General features: G+C 43.5%; 2 protein-coding genes across 2 annotated transcripts; both read right to left on the bottom strand.

Annotated features, from left to right (window-relative positions):
• Window positions 1-10,748: 10,748 nt before the first annotated feature.
• LOC127293603 (uncharacterized) lies at window positions 10,749-11,963 on the bottom strand. The gene is made up of 2 exons (XM_051323246.2): window positions 11,798-11,963; window positions 10,749-11,688 (listed from the first exon to the last, which is right to left on the bottom strand). The coding sequence occupies exons 1-2, from the start codon at window positions 11,892-11,894 to the stop codon at window positions 10,895-10,897; spliced, it is 891 nt and encodes a 296-aa protein (XP_051179206.2). The 5' UTR covers window positions 11,895-11,963; the 3' UTR covers window positions 10,749-10,894.
• Window positions 11,964-12,851: 888 nt separating this feature from the next.
• LOC127293602 (uncharacterized) lies at window positions 12,852-18,006 on the bottom strand. Its single transcript, XM_051323245.2, has 3 exons — window positions 17,778-18,006; window positions 13,273-13,534; window positions 12,852-13,167 (listed from the first exon to the last, which is right to left on the bottom strand). The coding sequence occupies exons 1-3, from the start codon at window positions 17,901-17,903 to the stop codon at window positions 13,109-13,111; spliced, it is 447 nt and encodes a 148-aa protein (XP_051179205.1). The 5' UTR covers window positions 17,904-18,006; the 3' UTR covers window positions 12,852-13,108.
• Window positions 18,007-19,741: the final 1,735 nt, after the last annotated feature.

The raw sequence follows: 19,741 nt of genomic DNA, 5'->3' as shown, positions 1-19,741 counted from the left end.
GCTCAATTGCTCTATTTCTTGCCAATAATTTGCTTTGTGGGTTAGACTCCCATGTGTCTTCCTTGCTTCTTATGTATCTCCCCTTTTCACTTGAACCTTGTTAGTGTTTTGATAAACAATGGTAGAGCGATGATCCCGCATTTGTGCATTTTGTATTCAAACGCAAAATCCTAAATGGTGCACTAATTTTGGGGGAGCTCTCCTATGGTTGTTAGAACACTCTCTTGTTTCAAGAATATGACCTTGGAAGACCATCCTTTTCTTTTCGGTACTTTTGTGCCATCATGAAAAGTGTTGAGGGTTTGGTTTATTTGCAACCTTACCTTCTTTGGGAGTTGGTTATCTCATTACTTGCTATTTGGTTTTACTTTACTATAATGATATAAGTTCTTGATCATGATTGTTTTGGATATCATCTTGCTCGTTGTGTTTAGTTCATTTGTTGAACTTTGGAGTCAATCTTGTGTTGATTTGATTCTTGGATATGGGTTGGACAACCTTTTGACTTGTCACACCTTTGTGTGTCTTCATATTGTATTTTGTGTTTCGTCCAAGTCATATCTCCATTTGGTTCTTGAAAGTCTTGCATGCATATTTACTTTATGTATATCTTATGGCATGCTTGCTTTCATTGATCCAATGCATAGGGAAAACTCCACCATAATCCTAAATCGGCTAAGATGTGCATGAAATTCAAATTCATATCCATATGCACATATTAATATGGAGTTTGTCCTATGTGTTGTAGTTGCACTAACTACTAGGACCCAATTAGTTTGGGTACCATTGTGTGCTTGAGCTTTGTCTTAGGTACATTGGTGATGCTTTGGATGCTCGTCTCACCCATGAAGAAGAAGAGTAGGACAAGTGACTATTGTAGGAGGGCTATGATGTTATGACAAACTCATATCTACTACATCACACCATTACATCCGGTTAACAAGTATCAATCCTCTCCATGCATGCTTATCTTGTATCCAACCATGTGGTTATCTTTTGCATGGATTTTTGCTTGAAAACGTTGTGGTATTGCAAACCTTTTAAATAAAACCACTTTATTGCAAATATGAGTATGTTGAGATGAGAACATTGTTCGAGGAATATAAAAATCATTCTTATGATTCATCTAATCCCAAACATGTCAACCTTGCAATTGAATTGCATGTCTTCTCTTCAACATACTCACATGTGCAATAAAGATGACCTTGCAAATTTTGATTCTTCCATTTTGTATTTCATTTGGTGATACTTGGTTTCCTCTGTCAAAGCATCTCAACTATCTCCTTCTCTCGGTGATTCTTGTGATGTCTTTGAGGTGTTTATGGATTAAGTTGTTCAATGTACAATGAGATAAATATGAGCCCTTGGCCGTGCTATAAAGCAAATATCTCTTTGGTATATTGTGTATTACTTCATCTTTGGCTATCTTGCTCTATTTCTTTTGTACCTATCTTGTGTGTGCACGTTTCTTTGTGGATAAATATCTTTGTGATGTTTCCCACTTAGAGAAACTTATATACATGAGAGATGGTACATATCTTTTGATATCCCTCTTTGTTGGAGTCCATTCTTTCTATTCTTGTTTGTCTCTTGGTGGCTCCACAAAGAATTTGATATGAGTGCTCATTTCTTTCTATTTGCATCTTCACACACTCATATTTGATTGTGGCACAAGCTTCGATTTTACTTGCTTCTTATTAAGCTTGTGTTTCTTTTTGGTTCTCATTTGATATCTTAAGTGAATCTCGTGTGTTGTATGGCTATGCTTAGCAATCTCATTCTTTGAAGACTATGGTGATGCTCTAATAATCATCCTTGTATTAGTCTAATAATATGCTTTGTCATGCCTCCCACACATTCATTTGGTTGAGCCTTATCTTATATTGCCTCTTACTTGATGTTCAACCATTTTTTATTCCAAGTGATGCTTAATCTCTATATATGACCCCTTTCAAATGTTTGTGCTTTAAGTGACAATGAGAGAGTGAGGATTACATGTTGCGCACATTGTATTTAAATCAACATTATAACATGTGCATGTACCTTGGGGAGCTTCCTCATTTTACTCAAAATACTCATTTGTGACTATCATAAATCTTTATTTCACTTGGTATCTTTTGCTTTGAGTAATCTTGTGGGAGTGATGATGCCATGTTTGTGCACCCTATTCTTAACCTAAATTGTTTATCTTGTGCACAAATATTGGGGAGTTTCCACATATTGCTTAGGACATCTTACTTAATCTTATCATAATATCTTTGACTTGATTTGTTGGTTCATTGGATTGCTTGCTTCATTTGTTGAAGCTTTCTCACCTTCTTATCCTCTTGCAATCTTTGATCCTCGATATAGTTGGATTCCCTCCGAGTATTCGTACTTTATGGAGGAACTCTCACTATATTGGCCTTTCGAACCTTTCGTCCATTTCGGCAATCGATGCCAATGGGGGAGAAGTTTGGAGGGTTTAAGGGAATCGCTTTTGTTTGGTTCTTAAGCATTTGCCTCTCATGATTGCATTGGTTGCTTTGCATGGTTGGATATTTAGAGGATACTTCGCTAGGCTTTAATTGCCGATATATGCAATGAAATTCAAGTTCATTCACACATACATATATTATGGGGGAGTTTGCTCTAAATATTCAACTTGGGTTGTTCGCTAAATTCCTTATTTAAACCCTCTCAAAGAGATTGTCATCAATTACCAAAATGGGGGAGATTGAAAGAACATGAAGCCCCCATGTGTGGTTTTGGTAATTGATGAAAATCCCTATGAACTAACGGTTGTATTGAGAATCTATCTTAGGTCGTGTCCATAGCCATGTGTTGGTTTCAAGGTTGAAAGATGGAGAAGATCAAGTACAATGATGAAGACTGTGTGGAAGAGAGATGAAGACGGTGTAGAAGATGAAGAGAGACGAAGACGGTGTAGAAGAGATGAAGACGGTGGCGTGCGTAGAAGATGGATGAATACGGTGGCATGTATGTTGGAGGAAGATGGTGGCATGTACAAGGTTGAAGATAGATGAAGACGGAGCTTGCCGACTCAAGTGGAACGCGCAAGGACAAGGTTTGCGCTCGATAGGATAGTGGGTCGCATCATCGGAGAGAGCTCAAACCTTGCATGCATTGCATCATGTTTCTTGGTTGTTCTTGGTTCTTATCCATTAGATGGGTTAGAGCTTGTGTTCATTCTCATGACAAGCTTTAGCTCATCGGAAACGGATTCCGGATGCATCACATGTTGCATGTTCGAGGGTGATGATTTTCCCGATATACCATATTGAGAGGTTACACATCTATGACCATAAGAAAATCATCATCCACTCATTTGCATGATTTCACCTGTTGAGAAGGTAGCTCTTGTCGCCCTCTTTCCGGCAAATTTGGATTCACCTCAATCGGAGTTTCCTATCTAGAGTTATTGCGTTTTCCGTGTTGCAGAGAAAAAGAAAAGGAGAGAAAATCCTGTTGGGCCAGGCTGTACTACCGCGAGCGGTACCGGCCCAATTTCCGCTCAGGAAGTTTTGCTTACTGGACCGAACCGGTACCAGGCCGGTACCGGCTCGGTAGTGCCGTAGCCCATTTACAGTACCAGGCCGCTACCTGGCCGGAAGTACAGGCCGGCCCACTTCCTCTTCCCCCTCCTAGCTGCATCCTCTCTCTCCTTGGGCCGCACCTCCACATCCGGCCCAGCCCCAGCCTGGCTCCCCCGCTCCTAGCTTGCCCTGCCACTTGGGCCACCGCAGCCCAGCTCCATCTGCCGCTGCCGCTCGCTTGCGCCAGCCATGCTCTCGCCCTCGCTCGATCGATCCAGAGATCGAGGCCAGGGCATTGACCCTGATCGGGAGAGATCCCCTGATCCACGCACCCTCAATCCCCTCGCTCTCCCGTTCGCCCACGCTCTCTGGTCGCACGTCGCCCCACACACACATGCTATCACCCTGACATGCCGCTGTTGTCTTCTCTCTCTCCTGCTGCATGCGATTTGCTTTGGATTTGCTCAGTTTTTGACACGAGCGGTACTACCGGTTCTAAATCTGGTAGTAGCGGTTTGGGCCAACTTTCTGCCTTATTTCTGCACAGTTTTGCGCCCGAACGGTAGTAACGCTTCGACAAGCGGTAGTATCGCTCGGGCGCGAATCTGGCCGTTTTTTAGCCCCCAACAGCTATATTTTCGGGCCCCTATATATACCTCTCTTCCACCTACGACCTAACTAGTTATTTCCACCTTCTTTCTCTCCTCCATTGTTGACCTTGAAGAGCTTTATCATCCTCTTGCCCCCCCCCCCCCCACTATTTCTTGCATCTTTTTGGGGGAAAGGAGAGAGGAGATCTAGATCTAGTGCTTCACCAATTGAATCCCTCTCCAAGTGAGGGGATCTTGCTAGATCTAGATCTTTGAGTAATTTGGTGTTCCTCCTCATATTTGTTCTTCCTCCCTTATCCCCCCAATAGGTTTTGTAGCTTTGTTGGAATTTGGGAGAGAAGAACTTGGGCATCTTAGTGGTGTTCTTAGCCATTGCATTAGCTGCATCAATTTGAGTTCTCTCCGGGGTTTCGGTCTCGTAGAGGGCTTGTTGACCTTAGTAGTTTTGTTGCCTTCGTGGCCTTGTAGCCTTTGTGGCGTGGTAGCCTTCGTGGCCTTGTCGCCTTTGTGGCGTGGTAGCCTTTGTGGCCTTATCGTCTTTGTGGCGTTGTTGCCTTTGTGGAGTGTTGTAGCCTTCGTGGTTTTGGAGCCGGTTGTGGCGCTTTGGAGTCTTTGTGGCCTTGTCGCCAGTGTGGCGTGTTGTAGCCTTTGAGGCCTTGTACTTGAGAGCCTCCGTGTTGTGGAGTTGCCTCAAGCTTGATACTTGGGTGTTTGCCCCAAGCTTGTACGGGTTCGGTGACCACCCTCAAGGGTCCCTTAGTTGATCGAGGCTTTCCCTTTTGTGGAAAGGCTTGAGTAGAATACGGTGGCCCTAGCGGTTCATTGGAGTACCTCATGCCTCCACACCGATCCAACGGAGATGTAGCACTCTTAGGTGTGAACTTCGGGATACATCGTCGTCTCCTCGTGCACCGGTTACTTCTCAACCCGAGCTCCTTTACCTATGCGCTTTACATTGTGATATCCATCATGCTTGATGTTCTATACCTAGTTTGTTATCACCTTGTTGCTCATCATGCTTAGCATAGGTTGTTGGGGCACATAGGCAAACGCCTAGTTGATAGGCTTTGTGCTAAACAATTAAACCTTGAGTAGTTTTATTCTGCCTTGTTTAGCACTCAAGTAGAAGTTTTTATAACCCGCCTATTCACCCCCCTCTAGGCGGCGTTCTTGTACATTCAATGGTATTCTACTTGCGAGCAGTGATGTTAGTCTACTTTAAGAGACAAAGAAGTTCTTGTCCTCAAATTTTGATATGAAAGATCTTGGTGAAGCGTCATATGTTTTGGGCATCGAAATTCACCGAGATAGGAAAAATGGAGTATTAGGACTATCGCAAAAGGCTTATTTAGAAAATAATCTAAGTAAGTATAATATGCATAAGTGCAGTGCCACACCTGCAACTATAGTCAAGGGCGACAGTTTTTGGAAACATCAAAGTCCCCAAAATCAATACGAGCTCGATCAAATGAAAGCAGTTCCATATGCTTCGGCTATTGGAAGCCTACAATATGCACAAGTGTGCACTCACCCTGACTTAGATTTTATCACCGGAGTACTCGGTAGATATCAAGAAAATCCAGGTTTTGAACACTGAAAAATGGTAAAGAAGGCATTGCGCTATGTTAAAGGCACAAAGAACTACATGCTAACATACAGAAGATATGATTCCCTAAAAAGAAGAGGGTATTCAGATGCAGATTTTGCGGGAGATAAATATGATAGAAAATCCACATCTGGATATGTATTCACTCTCGCAGGGGGAGCAATTTCGTGGAGAAGCTCCAAACAAACAATAGTTGCATCATCCATGATGTATGCAGAATTTATAGCATGTTATGAAGCCACGGGACAGGCATTATGGTTAACGAAATTTATACCCGACTTGAAAGTGGTAGATTGTATTGACAAAACACTAAAGATGTACTGCGATAATGAGCCTGCAGTATTTTATGCTCACAACAAGTCGAGTAATGCTACGAAACCGATTGAGGTTAAGTATTATGTTGTGAAATATAAGTCTCAAGCATATAAGGACAAAAGATATGCTTGCGGATCCGCTAACGAAAGGCTTACCACCCAGCGTGTTCAAGGAGCACATAGCCGGCATGGGTTTAAGGGAAAGTCTTACCTATCCTGGATAATAAGAGGCCCAAAAGTAAAAGAATTTGTTTCAAAACAGAGAAGTGTATTGTGACTGTCTGATTCCAACGGCAATAGAGCTATGACGATGAAACATGCCCTATGGACTGATCCAAAATGAAACGAATAAAGTGAAAGTATAAACTTAAAAGAAAAGTTGAGATAGGGGGGAGAATGTTAGGATGATCTCCACGTGGTCGAACCCAACGGATTGAACACGAGCTCTTTGACCTCGTCTGCGCCCTGATCGGCGCCCAACCGTATCTCTGGTTGGTGGGCCCCTGTCGCCGCACTATATAGAGAGGTGGGGGATGGACGAATGCGGTACGATGTTGACCGACGTGCTGCTTGCCCCACCGACATCCCTACCGATCTAGGGTTCTAGACGCTCACTCGAGTACCATTCACGGCCACCTTCTGCGAGACGGTTTCATGCCCAGTTACTATTGTTGGACCAAGCACGGAGAACGATGGGTTATGATGGAAAACAATGAAGAGGAATAGGATGATGACAGTTATCCCATGTTCCCTGAATACAATGAAGCAGAAGGCAATGAAGACAATGAAGCAGAATATCAAGAGGCACCAGATGAGCCTGCTGATGATGATCTTGGTCGGGACATTGCTGATGCAAGGAGAGAATGTGAAACTGAAAAGGAAAGGTTGACCTTCGAGCATATGACACAAGATCACAATAAATTGTTATACCCAACTTGCGAAGATGACCATAAAAAGCTAGGCAACACACTGGAATTGTTGCAATGGAAGACAGAGAATGGCGTCATTGACTCAAGATTTAAAAAGTTGCTAACAATAATTAAGAGGAAGCTTCCAAGGGGTAACGAATTGCCCGCCAGTACGTACGAAGCGAAGAAGCCTATTTGCTGCAACCTCGGCGCTTTGGCCACTGTTCATGTCATGCACACCTGAACATTACTATTATTCAGGGTACCAATCGACTTTCCCGATTCTAGAATTTGTGTTGTCATCATCACCGTACTCATCGTCGATATTCTTCGAGTTTGAGTGTTGGGGCCACTGTTCAAAAACTAGGCCTCAACGATTAATAGGACGATTAATCGCTACTAGGGGCATGACCGTGTCGATTACCTCTAATTGCTTGTATTAATCCTTTAACCCGATTAATTGCTTTGACATCCCGATTATTAGGAATGTTCCCGACTAATTAGTCCACATTGGTCAAAAAAGTTGCAATTTAACATAGATCGCCCGTCCAGCCGCTACCCGTCCAAATCAAGTAGGTTTGCGAATCTTCAACTCGATTCTCGCCTCCAGGAGCTCGATTCTAGGTTGTCGCTGAAACATTGCTCATCGTTGCTGACTAGATCTTGGACACAAGATCTCGATCGCCTTGAGGAGCTTGCCAAAGAGCACCAGGATGCCTTCAAATAGGGTAGGTGGTTAAGGTGCAAGAGGGCCAGTACCGTGGATAGGTGGTGGAAGAAGATGAACTTCAGGAGCAAAGGAGGATAAGCGAAACAAGAAAACATGGTGGTGGCTGGTGACTCCTTTGTCTCTCATGACCTAGAAGTTTACGTCACAGAGGATAAGCGTACATGTTTTAATGGGATTTTGTGCTCTACAAAAGTAGGAAAGACATATAGAGACCCATATACTATTTATTTCTTTATTATATAGACATGTTTTGGATGCTAATTTTTGTAGGTTGCACCGATTAATAGTCAACCAATTATATTAGTTAATCGTCTGATTTCCGATTATTCAGTACTCCCAAGCTGATCAAGCAGTTAACGATTACCGATTCTCTTACCATTGGCTGGGGCACCCGAATAGATGATGAGTTACTGATGGTTGCTGATGATGAGCCGAAAGATACACAGTCGAATAGATCGACGATATATCCCAATCTTGCGGCGGAGCCGATGTTGCTCCATATCATCAGAGCCGAGCGTTTACCGCTCGTGGATCCGATGGATGATGTCGATGCTGCAATTGCTGATGCTGATGCATCCGCCGTCGAATCCGGACAGATCGGTTTCGATCGGCGAAAGGTTCCTTGTGTTTAGATATTGAAGTTGAAACTTCCGATCGTCAGATCCACCCTCGGCGGAAGTCACCAAAAGCCGGGTGAAGGGCGAGCGGGTGCGGATGAAAATCGATTGAGCCGACGCACATGATCACCCAATCTCGTCGAGTTGTTGCTTGAACAAGAGGTCGTTGAATCCATGCTTCCATCGACCAAGCTCCCGACAGACGGCGCCAATTGATAACCTTATCAATGCCCATAACGATGGATTTAGGTTTCAAGGAAGGAGAACGCTCCCGAATTCAAAGACCGATCAGCCAAACTAGTCAGTAGACAGAAGTATGATCAAGAGCGTAAGTCGTCGAGATTGTATTATTAGAAAACTGGGGTTACATGTGTATCGTAAGTTGTGAATCTATCTTCCCTCGATGGCTCCTCTTATCCCTTATATAGTGGGCTAGGTCTCAAAGTCCACCTCAAGGTCGATTACATTATACATGTCGGTTTACCTGATATGGACATAACTTTCCTATTTTACATAGTAACCGGGCTTCGGCTTCATGTACTTTCCTGCATGGGCTTTCAGCTATTCTGTTATGCATTTCGTACCAGGGATGGTAATACCGAGTACTCGATAGGGCATACCCATGTCATCGGTCACCGTACATTGTATAATTAAATATATCAAAAACCATTACATAACATCATGAACAGAGACATGATGTACATCGACGCATGCATTTTATCAATGACAGATGAAACAATGAAGTTGCTAACCTCAACCGAGGAGGAAAAAAAGAGGAGAAACCTTAAGTGTGGCTCGGATAGTTCATATCATGATGTTTGTTTTATGTGAACTCAAGTGGCATCATGCTCTCAGGTACGAGCACCTCTTGTTCATAAGAAGGAAAAAAGCAAATCAGCATACACCTCTCAAAGCTAAGTGTGGCTCACACACAAGCTTGGGTAGGCACGATGATATATATAAGAAAATTTTAGTCTCGGTTTCAGACACAAACCAAGACTAAAGGGGCTTGCGCATGCCGCAATCCTTTTAGTCCCGGTTGGTTTCTCCAACCGGGACTAAAAAGTCCCGTTTTGAACCGGAGCTGATGCTGGCCGTGTGCCCCACACGACGTCCAACCCGTTGGAACCGGGACTAATGCTCATATTATTCCCGGTTCCAAATATGGCCGGGAATAATTCTTCGAGCAGGTCCGAACGAAAGACCAGTTTTCTACTAGGGTATATGATATTTCCTCTTCTTGTCATAGTCGTCCTGCCTGGGCTGCTTGGGATCCATGGATCATCACATATACATACTGATTTGAGAACCATCGCTCACTCTCCACATATGTCCTTGTTTAAATGTTTGTATACCGGCCCAAATAATTTGCCAAGTGTACGGACTCCCTTTTTCAGTTAGCAATTCAGTATATCACCTAAAGGAGAGTATTTTGCACGAAAAACCGAAGTACATTATTAACCTCCAAACACTGCTTAGTCAACATTGCTAGATTAAGACACCGAAGGTCTCTAAAAAAACTCATAGCTCCCTCCTATTTAGGCACGCACATGTTCCACCATGCAAACCAGTGATACGTTTATGTTGGTCATTATCTCTCCACCGGAATTAGGATATTGAATATTGCAGTGACTATCCCTTTGATGATATGTTTGGGCAGCTTGAAAATTGACAATAGCATACACAGTAATAGCTTGAATGACATCTTTAATAAGGACATCTTTATCCGAAAACTGCAAACGGAGGCCGAGTTACATGTAGCCTTTTATTTGCAAAAATTTAGAATCATAGTTTTAAGTTTCAAAAAAATCTGAAAAAATCCTAGATGTAGACAATTATGAAATCTACTAACGTGTAAAATCTCAATTAAAAATTCTTTTTGTTGTAGACTACACAAAAATGACAAAACCTGACAGGTTATATAGTTTTGAATATGCACTATTCACTATTCTCAGATCCACATATTTATCATTTTTGTGTAGCCTAAAGTACTAAAAATTTCACACTAAGATTTTGCATGTTTGTAGATTTCATCACTAGCTACATCTAGGATTTTTTTCAGAACTTTTTAAAACTCAAAAATATGATTTTTTTATTTTTTGAAAATAAAGAGCTACATATAGCTCGGCCTCCATTTGTTCACTCTCCATCTTTCTCCCCCAAAGGACATCTTCTCCTTGCTACCATTCAGGATTTTGCATATTCTATCAATCAAATGTTGAAAGCAATCCAACAAGGGCAAGAGCTGCAAAAAAAAAAAAAAACATTCCACGAACGAAGAAACAACGTGTAATGTGGAGCATCAACAAACATATATAAGAGTGATCAGGCGGGATACATATAGGAAGTTAAAAGTGTGTGCAAATCATTTTTTATTTCACTAGGTTGATCAGCCAAAGCATGTCTTTGTAATCTGCAACACCATATACATGATCAACAAACCACATCCGTATATACTTGCATTTTGGTACTTGCGAGCCTCCTCGGCCCCACCCGCATACGTATGAACTTTCACTCGGCCTCACACACCTCAGATATATCCTTCGCACCAGCTGCTCGATCACATTCACGTTCACATCTCGTCACCGTAGCTCCCGCTTCCGACAGCCCCATTGCCGTCGCCGCCGACAGCCGCGCTCAGGTTGCGCCACACGTACACTGTGATCCCGACGAGCACCACCACCGCCACCGCCACGTTCACCAGCAGGCCACGGCGCCTCCTCTGCTGCGCCATGTCCATGTCCCCCATCATCCCCTCCGCCTCCTTGGGTTTCTTCATGTCCTCCACCATCTTCCGATCTTCCTCCATCTTTCCTCTCGTCTCCCTTTCCATCCGCTTCTCCTCCTCTTCGGCCGCCGCCGCCGCTTGCGCCTTCTTGGCCTCTTCTTTCAACCAGTCCTCCGCCGGCTTCGGGGTGGCAGCAGCTGGTGCTGGCACGGGAGGCGCGGGAATTGCCGGCGCAGGAATATCCGAAGGCTTCCTGGGCAGCGACGGCCTGCGGTCAGGGAAGGACTTCTGAGTGGGCACAGGAGGCAGCACGGTCGGCTTCGCGGGCTCGGGGAGCGCCGGCGGTGGCTTCTGCGGCGCCGTTGTGGACGGCCTCCTCGGCTCGGGCTTGGGCGTCGCCGGCGTCGGCATGGCCGGTGTCGCCGGCGGGGCCTTGTGCGAGGGGTGCTTCTTGGGGAGCGTGATGGTGAGCGCCTCGTTCTCGAACTTGGCTCGGATGCCGTCGACGTTGCAGTCGGAGGGGAGCTGGAGGTCCTTCTGGAATCGGCTCCACTTGTTGCCCTCCAGCGGCCGCTCGCCGCGCGTCCGCAGGTGGCGGTGGTTGTCCACCAACACCCGTATCTCCTCCCTCTTAAACCCTGCGCGCCATGTTCCCATATACATACAGATCGATCATGTCAGAGTTCATGTAATTGCTGACTCTTGTATGCAGCGAGATGAACTCATGAAGTGATATGAATTGCTTGCCTGGGACGATGATCTTGACGAAGCTGGCGTCCGCGGAGTGGCTCCATTCGACGACGGGGGTGTACTCCTCGTAGGTGCGGTTCATGGCCCTGTCCATGGCTAGCTGATCGATGTGACCAATGTACCGGAAGGGTGCTCGTGTTTGGGATGCTTGTGCTGGTGCTGGTGAGTGATGCCGGTGGTCTTTTGCTGCGGAGATGTATATATAGTCGCAGGCAGGACTCAGGAGAGGGAGGAAGAATAGATTCTTGGATGGATCAGACATGGCTTGGTGGACAAGTGATATTTTCCTCTCTTTTGGAATTCCTACCTGTGCGTCGGCAAAGCAAAGTGATCGATCAAGTATTCCTTGCTCTTTTGGGAGGCTGGAAAATGCCGGTGGATTTGCAGCCTTACCGGAGAAGGAGATGTTGCTCCAAGGCTCAAGAGAAGCATATTGGTTAGCTACGGTAGGTATTAATTAGGGCCATATGTAATTTGATCTAACACAGGGCAAACTTAACACATGTGAGTGCGTGTACGCAATCGATCGATGGCAAATTATCAGTTTTCCGAGTTAAATCTTTTTTTTTCTTTTTGAAAGCTTTCCGAGTTAAATCTTTATACTAATGCGAGTGAGTTCTCTACTATAGCCGTCTCGGAGCCTATTTTGATATTCGAACTAGGCTCAGTTGCTTATAACTTGTAAATTCCGTGATGTTGACCGTTCATTCTAGTCAACCTTGATCACAGAACAGTTATTCTTACTTGAGAACATTTGAATATTATCGCATCATTTTTCATCCCAACAGGCAATAGTAATAAGTACACAGCTGTTTTTCTTTACCTGGAGAATATGCACATGCACAAATTGAAAAATGGGGCAAAGAATATGTGCGATGTACGGCTACCTGTCCAAGCATAAGGCAGCAGCTCAACAAGTAGATGACATATGTCTGCTGCTTTTGTTTCACTGTGTGCATGTTCAGAAGGCAAAACCGCTTTATCTGAATCTTCAAAGACAGAACAAATGGATCAGTGAGCGAGCATAGCCAAACCGTTGGGAACAGTAAGCTGACATAACAGAGATCCTTTTGAATAGTACAAAATAATGTCGGATGTTCGAACAGAAACGGACACAAGCTGGAGCAGCTGACTCAGCACCAGATGATTTAGTACAGCGACATTGTTTATACGTTATGCTTCTCTTTGCTCGTCTTGCACAAGCCCAAATCCCAGCTGACTGTCAACTGTAACCCTGGCCGATGTACACGAAGAAGATGCTACTTGAATTACATTCTTTTTTTTGCGAGAATCACAAACTTCCGCACTTCACGTGTGTCCATGACCTCCGCATTTGGAGCACATAATGTTTCCAGTTCCTCCACAGCCTACAGTAATTGCAACACAAACATACATGAATCATGTATGATACATACAGCAGTAACATGTATACAACATCGCAAATTACTGCAGAAGTGATCAAACTTGTTTACCTAGACATCTGACTTTTACGATAATTCCTTGGCTCTCCATTATCGAGTCGACGTACAAACCTGAACCAGCACAAGTTCTGCACAGCACAGCGCCTTTAGTTTCACAGCTCACACAAGGAGGATTCTTCCCAACTTCCTTCTTTTCCAAGTCTAAACCAGTTGGTGTCCCAATATCCTCCTCTGAAACAGATTTGTCATAGCAGAATAGTTTTTCGAGGTTACTCTTGCTTCTTTGCAGGCCATTAACTGCACTCGCTCTAATCTGTATTGATAAGAAAACTTATTAAACAGTCTTCTACTATCAAACTGGATGTCACTTAGCTAGCCAATCCACATCATGCAATAGAAGACAGAGAATAAAGGGGAACAAAATAACAGCCATAGGATAGTAAAAGATACTCATCCAACTTCCAGTCTCCAGAGTAGATCGTGTGTAGGCTGAGGCTGAAAAGAAAGACACCTACTACGAATATTTAACCAACAGCATTGCTGGATTCACCAAGAAAAGGAATTCTGTTGCTATTGCTCTTCCAGCATTTTCAGTGTGCGTGATTCTAGGTAACAAGGTAAATGAAGGCTGGACACAACAAATTAAGCAGTATTTTCTACCTTAAGTGACAGTAGCAATGGGCCCAGATTAACTTGGCATAATATGAGCACATTGACTTCGTAAACCACACATAACGGATTAGATAACCTAGTTGGATTTTGGGTTAAAAGATACATACAGGGGGAAGGCAGCTTGTGGAGAAGAGTAGTGGATGCCAAATATAATACAAAAAATCCTAACATCTTATGTTGCCAAGATTTGAATCCCTCTGTCTTTTGGAAAGGGATGATGTGGGCTTCTAGAGCTGTCAAATTTGGTTACAAATGGAATGTAGGCAATGGTAAGCTAGTAACATTTTGGGAGGACACTTGGTTTGGTAATGCTCCTTTTTTTTTGGAGCAACCGGCAGGAGCACAGCCTATTCATTAAGAAGAGGGAAATTTGGTCAGTTTATAAGGAAAACTGGCCGAAAACCGTACAACCCAAACTCCACACACCGGCCCCGAGTAGTAATGCTCCTTTAGCTACATGGTATTGGGACATATACTTTGTAGTTAATCAACAAATGAAAACTGTTGCATATCTTTGGGATGGTCAACAACTAAAATGTGACTTTAGGAGAACTTTCACCACAAGTATGATGGATATGTGGTTTGAAATCGTCGAAATTGCTAGAGCTATTAACTTCTCTACAGAGGAGGACCAACTTATTTGGAAATATGAATCTAATGGGATTTATTCTTCCAAATCTTTATCTGCTGTAATCAATTTTAGAGGAGTGCAACCTGTTTTTTTGCATGCTGTTTGGGAACTAAAAATTCCCCCTAGAGTCCAGATATTCCTTTGGCTGTTATCTCAGAATAAGATTATGACTAGAGATAATCTCAGACACAGAGGTATTCCAAAACCCCTGGAGTGTGAGTTATTTAAAGAATTCGAGCCTGTTAAACACCTGCTCTTTGATTGCTTAATATCCAAATTGCTCTGGTCAGAAGTAAATGAGGTCTTTGATGTAATGATTACTGACTTTCTTTCTCTTGCTTCAAAATGGCTTTGCAACAAAAGATATGTGCAATTCAATGTGATTTCGTCCGCTGCAGTCTGGAGCATATAGAACAATAGAAACCATCTGTTGTTTAATAGGAAAACTTGGATTTCTATGAAACAGGTATGGGGACTGATTCTCTCATATCTAAGGACCTGGCAACTGCCTTTCAAAGACCAGGCATGGGATCTGGTGGAAAAATACAAAGCTGTCCTGATAAGAAAACTGAAGAGTCTACCATCCTTGATGCCAGACTAAAGTGCACCTCCTTCGACTGGATTTCTTCCTAGAAGACTACTTCTTCTCCCTACGGCGGGCACGCAACTGTAACCTATCTGATGGAGCACCCCGAAGAGGCAGATAAGGTGCATGTTGTGACAAGCTGAAGCAAAAAGGGCAGGAAACACACAGGAAAAAAGCGAGAAGAAGGATGGAGGGGTAGTAGCTTGTTTTCTGTCTATAGTTCCTAGTTGTCTCCACTATCATCGGTTTGTAATAAGCTTGCTTGGTAGTCGTTTGCTGGAGATCTTAGACTGTCTTTGGATCAGGTGGCCTAGTGTGGCTCCCTGTTGATCTAAAAAAATAACGGATTAGATATTTTAAGAGAAGGTTGCATCCGACATATATACTTATGAGCCAACAATTAGTGTCAGTTGTCACAGAAAGGCACTTACATGCTGGGACTTATAATCAGTAAAGATGCACTTCATCGTCAGTAAGAGAAACTTCCAGCAATAGGACATCAAGTAGGTGGAATGGGCCATGCACACAAGGTATTCTAGTTTTGTGTCACAGCTAAATGCAGACAATCACCGATTGATTCCACCTGGTTAATTCTGTATAATTTCTGATTCTAATCCATCTACAATGTACTCTTCTCACTGTTACAGCCTACCAATAACTCCATCAGAATATGCTGACATTTGATTCTATATATGCAAACTATTCTACAGTGAAAGGTAACATATGAATACTTCTCAGTTTCTGTCAATTACGGTTTGACAAAGCTTCACCAGTTGACATAAGAAATGCAGATATTCCAATAAGAACCAAGGACATGGTTCATAATCATAGTTTGGCATCAAAACAGATTTAGTATCCATTTCATCCGCACACAACATATCATTTTAGACAGAAGGCTCATAGTGAGCTAGCTTTAAATTAATGAAGCCACAACCTGCAAAGCGTACAGGGTACTGTGCTATGGTTGCTAGCTACAGATTACAAGCACATAAAACAGGACAAGAACATAAAACCGCAAAAGATACAGTCAACAAGAAAAATAAATGAAGTGCTAAAACTACTAAATGTTCACTTGATCCCATCGATGGAGTCAAAGCTTCTGCTGCAAGGGAGGCTACGCCTGCAAGCTTCAAGCATCGGAGAATATCTGCTGAACACCGGAATGACACATGAAAACTTCAGAAGCCAAAATCCCAGCAAGGGACGGCACCGGAACAGTCCAAACTAATGGACCCTTACTCGCACCGACACAGCCATCCACGGGTATCCACCAAGCAGTTACAGTAACTTGAACAGTAGCCAAGCAGGACTCAGGGGTCTGAAGGGGGGTTTCAAGTTGAGCCTCCAAGGAGGGGATTGGTGCCCAGGGTTGTCGGCGGCATCACAGAAAATGACCAAGGTCATGCCAAGCTTTTGCAAGTGCCCCAACCACAAGCCCAAGAGAAGAAAGTTGTCAATGAACCAAACTAACTTGATGTTGGCTCACAGCTGAGGATGAAACCACCGGCGTCTCCAATGGCATGACCCCGACCCAGATTACTCCCCTTGGATCAGGATCGACCAAACCAGAAGACTCGCCTTATGTAAGTGGCCAGGCTGACATCAATGGAATCTGGCAGCAACAAAGGGGTCTCGGGGTGAACCCAAATTCAATACTGAGACCAATGGCACCACCAAGAGGGGAAACAAGTAGGACGGATTGACACAAGAAGACACAATGTAGGGACTAGAATGTGCTTACAAAGGCATCAGAAGCCAACCAACACATAAGACAGGCATTTTCTTGGCATTTTCGCCATCCCGAAAACAACATTGCATAAAATGGAATGCAGTAAATCCTGGCCCATTCGACCCATTAATATTTTGACAAATCCGTCTCAGCTTTTTGCTGGTCCATTTAGACAGGTTTACTATTTTCAGAAACCATAAATTTAGGAATTTCCTCATTTGTACAGTACAGCTAAGCCCTAACCCTTTAGATCAAACAAGTCCTAGATTGTTCTCCTTTCTTTCCACCAAGACGACAGCGAACAGTTCTCGAGCAAATGCTAGACAGTAAACAGGACACACCAAAATATAAATCCAGCCGCCAAGTGCCACAACGCGAAATTCCAACCACCTTCTGAAGCAGTGACCCCGGGAGGGAAGCATTGGCATCACAACCCAACCAACACATGAGACATGCATTTTCTTGGCATTTTCACCATTCCGGAAACAACATTGCGCAAAATGGAATGCAGTAATTCCTAGCCCATTCGACCGTGGACATTGCATTAGCTCATTCTGATAGAAATTTCTCCCCACTTTTTATTGGTTCATTTAGACGATAGGTTTACTGTTTTCAGAGGCCATAAATGTAGAAATATCCCCATTCGCACAGTATAGACAAGTCCTAGCGCCTTCTGCTTCATTTCCACTAGACATGACGAACAATTTGGGACCAAAAGGTAAACAGGGCACACCAAAACACAAATCCGGCCGCGAAGCGCCACAACGCCAAATCCCAGACACCATCAGAATCAGCAACCCCGGGAGGGAAGCATCGGAGGCTCGGGGCTACAGGCCTAACGATCCCCGTAGCCGTACTGACTACTGAGCAGCCACATAATGGTATGGTGCCAAGAAAGTAGGGGCTCGAGGAGCAGGTGCTAGTCTGCTAGAGTGTACCTTGGTGGAAACCGCGCGGGTGGCGGGGCGGGCCGACGGGAGAAACCGCCCCAGGGACCGTCTGCCGTGGCGGGGCGGCGCCGTCGAGGCGGCGGGCGGCGGGCGGAGCCTAGCAGAGACCTCCATCTCCGGCTGGTGGGAAAGAAGAATTCCTCGCCTCCGTCGCCAGTGGGGGAGAAGAAGAGGACGGGGAGCTCCTCGGATTGTTCGTCGGATTTCCAAAGCCGCAGCTTCGGGTTCATCGCCCGGACGGGACAGCCCACGTGCGGAGGCACCGTGACGGGCCGTGAAATTGCTTGGGCCATCCTAGCTCGGCTGTTAGTGAAGGTCATTGTTGGGCTTCCTACACGGGAACGGCAGTTTGTTTGCTTCGTCCGGCCCAACTTGCTAACATGAAATCGAAATGAAGCAAAACCATTGCCCTGGAAATTTCAGATAAGAACAAGCTAGAAAAAGCCACTCTCTTGAATTCATATTAATTTTCGTTAGTATGGATGTATCTAAATATACCTGTATTAGAGATAAGTGATATGGATCAGAGGGAGCAGAAACAATACGTGCACCCAAAAATGTCTATGAATGTTTTGATTTGGATTGGACATAAGTAGATGATACGCATGCAGACTTGTATCAGAAAATGTTCATGAAATACTCAAGGTTCCTTACCAATTAGATATTACATATTTATTCTCCGCTTACTCTATTTAATCTAGTGAATGTTGTATTTAATACCACACAAATATCACGTGAAGGACACTTTATTTCCCGATACGAGGACCATAGAAAAACAAATGAGGTTGAATTGGGTTTTGCATAGCAACACTCACATATTGACTACAAACAAACTGATGGCAACACTTTGTTATACTCGATTTGAGATGTGCCTAATCAATCACCTTGACTCTATTATACTCCCTCCATTCTAATCAACAAGGCTTATTTCTCTCTAAAATTAAGTCACCAAACTTTAGATAAATCTATTAACAAATATATCATTCTACAGATACCATATGGAAACATGTTTCACGATGTATCTAATAATTTAACTTTGTATTTTACGTGTTAATATTTTTTATAAAAGCTTGATCAAACTTTATGTGGCCGGTTTGATTTAAAAAAAACTAGCGTAAACCTGATTTATTAGAATGGAGGTAGTATCAGTTTCCCCAATAAAAAAGATCATCCAAATAAGGCAGGCCGCAGGTACTTTCACACTCGACCTCTTTGGGACTTATCTTGCTTAACGTAACCAAACGTGGAAGATTTCTTCCAACTACAGTTGTGACAATCCGTTATCGTAGTACGCACCTTCTACTTCCGTAGCTCAAGCTCCATGTGGCATTTCCCTATCAGCTCGAAAAGGACACAATTCGTTGTCTTTCTCAACTTGGCAAACGGACGCAAGTCAATGCATTTTCCAAGTGCACAGAAGGAAAGAGTTGATTGAGGTAGTGGGATTTTTTTTTTTGAAAAAGAGTTTGCGGATTTGATGCTCCCACGTAGAGATGTAGGTGAGCCAAGATTAGGATAACTCTTATCTTTGAGTGTGAAATGGGAACTAACTTTCGAAGAATAGTGATGTCCTTAGTAAAATTATTATTGTGGATTATTTTTAAAACTAAATAGAGCAAAGGGTAGCTAGTATTGACCTGCCCTGCACCGCATGGAACCACCACCATCGCCCTCGCCGTGGACAAACGTAGGCCGATCATAGTGTGGAATAACTTAAAGTAGTAATATATGTTATGCTATTAGTCTAGCTAAGTTGCTACCTCTATGGTGGGTACTAATTTATTATGTGGTTTCATGCATTGTGTTATTATTATGTTATTATAGACTTATCTTGTCTTGTAGTGTGTGATGTTATGGTAATATAGCTAGTTATCACCTCACTCTTTTTATTTATTTATTATCATTTCATGTCACCAACGTTTTAGGATGTGTGATTTTACTACCTATATTAC

Source organism: Lolium perenne, chromosome 4 (assembly GCF_019359855.2).
Source record: "Lolium perenne isolate Kyuss_39 chromosome 4, Kyuss_2.0, whole genome shotgun sequence".
Taxonomy (NCBI): Eukaryota; Viridiplantae; Streptophyta; class Magnoliopsida; order Poales; family Poaceae; genus Lolium; species Lolium perenne.
Note: the sequence above shows the minus strand (reverse complement) of the source record. Positions and strands in the feature narration are given on the sequence as shown.

Excerpts from the sequence above, each read along its gene's own strand:
- LOC127293602 (XM_051323245.2), bottom strand. The coding sequence starts at position 17,903 with ATGGAGGTCTCTGCTAGGCTCCGCCCGCCGCCCGCCGCCTCGACGGCG. Across the intron at positions 13,535-17,777 it reads CCCGCGCGGTTTCCACCAAG|ATTAGAGCGAGTGCAGTTAA; the intron begins GTACACTCTAGC and ends TTATCAATACAG. Across the intron at positions 13,168-13,272 it reads CGTAAAAGTCAGATGTCTAG|GCTGTGGAGGAACTGGAAAC; the intron begins GTAAACAAGTTT and ends CAATTACTGTAG.
- LOC127293603 (XM_051323246.2), bottom strand. The coding sequence starts at position 11,894 with ATGGACAGGGCCATGAACCGCACCTACGAGGAGTACACCCCCGTCGTC. Across the intron at positions 11,689-11,797 it reads CGTCAAGATCATCGTCCCAG|GGTTTAAGAGGGAGGAGATA; the intron begins GCAAGCAATTCA and ends CATGGCGCGCAG.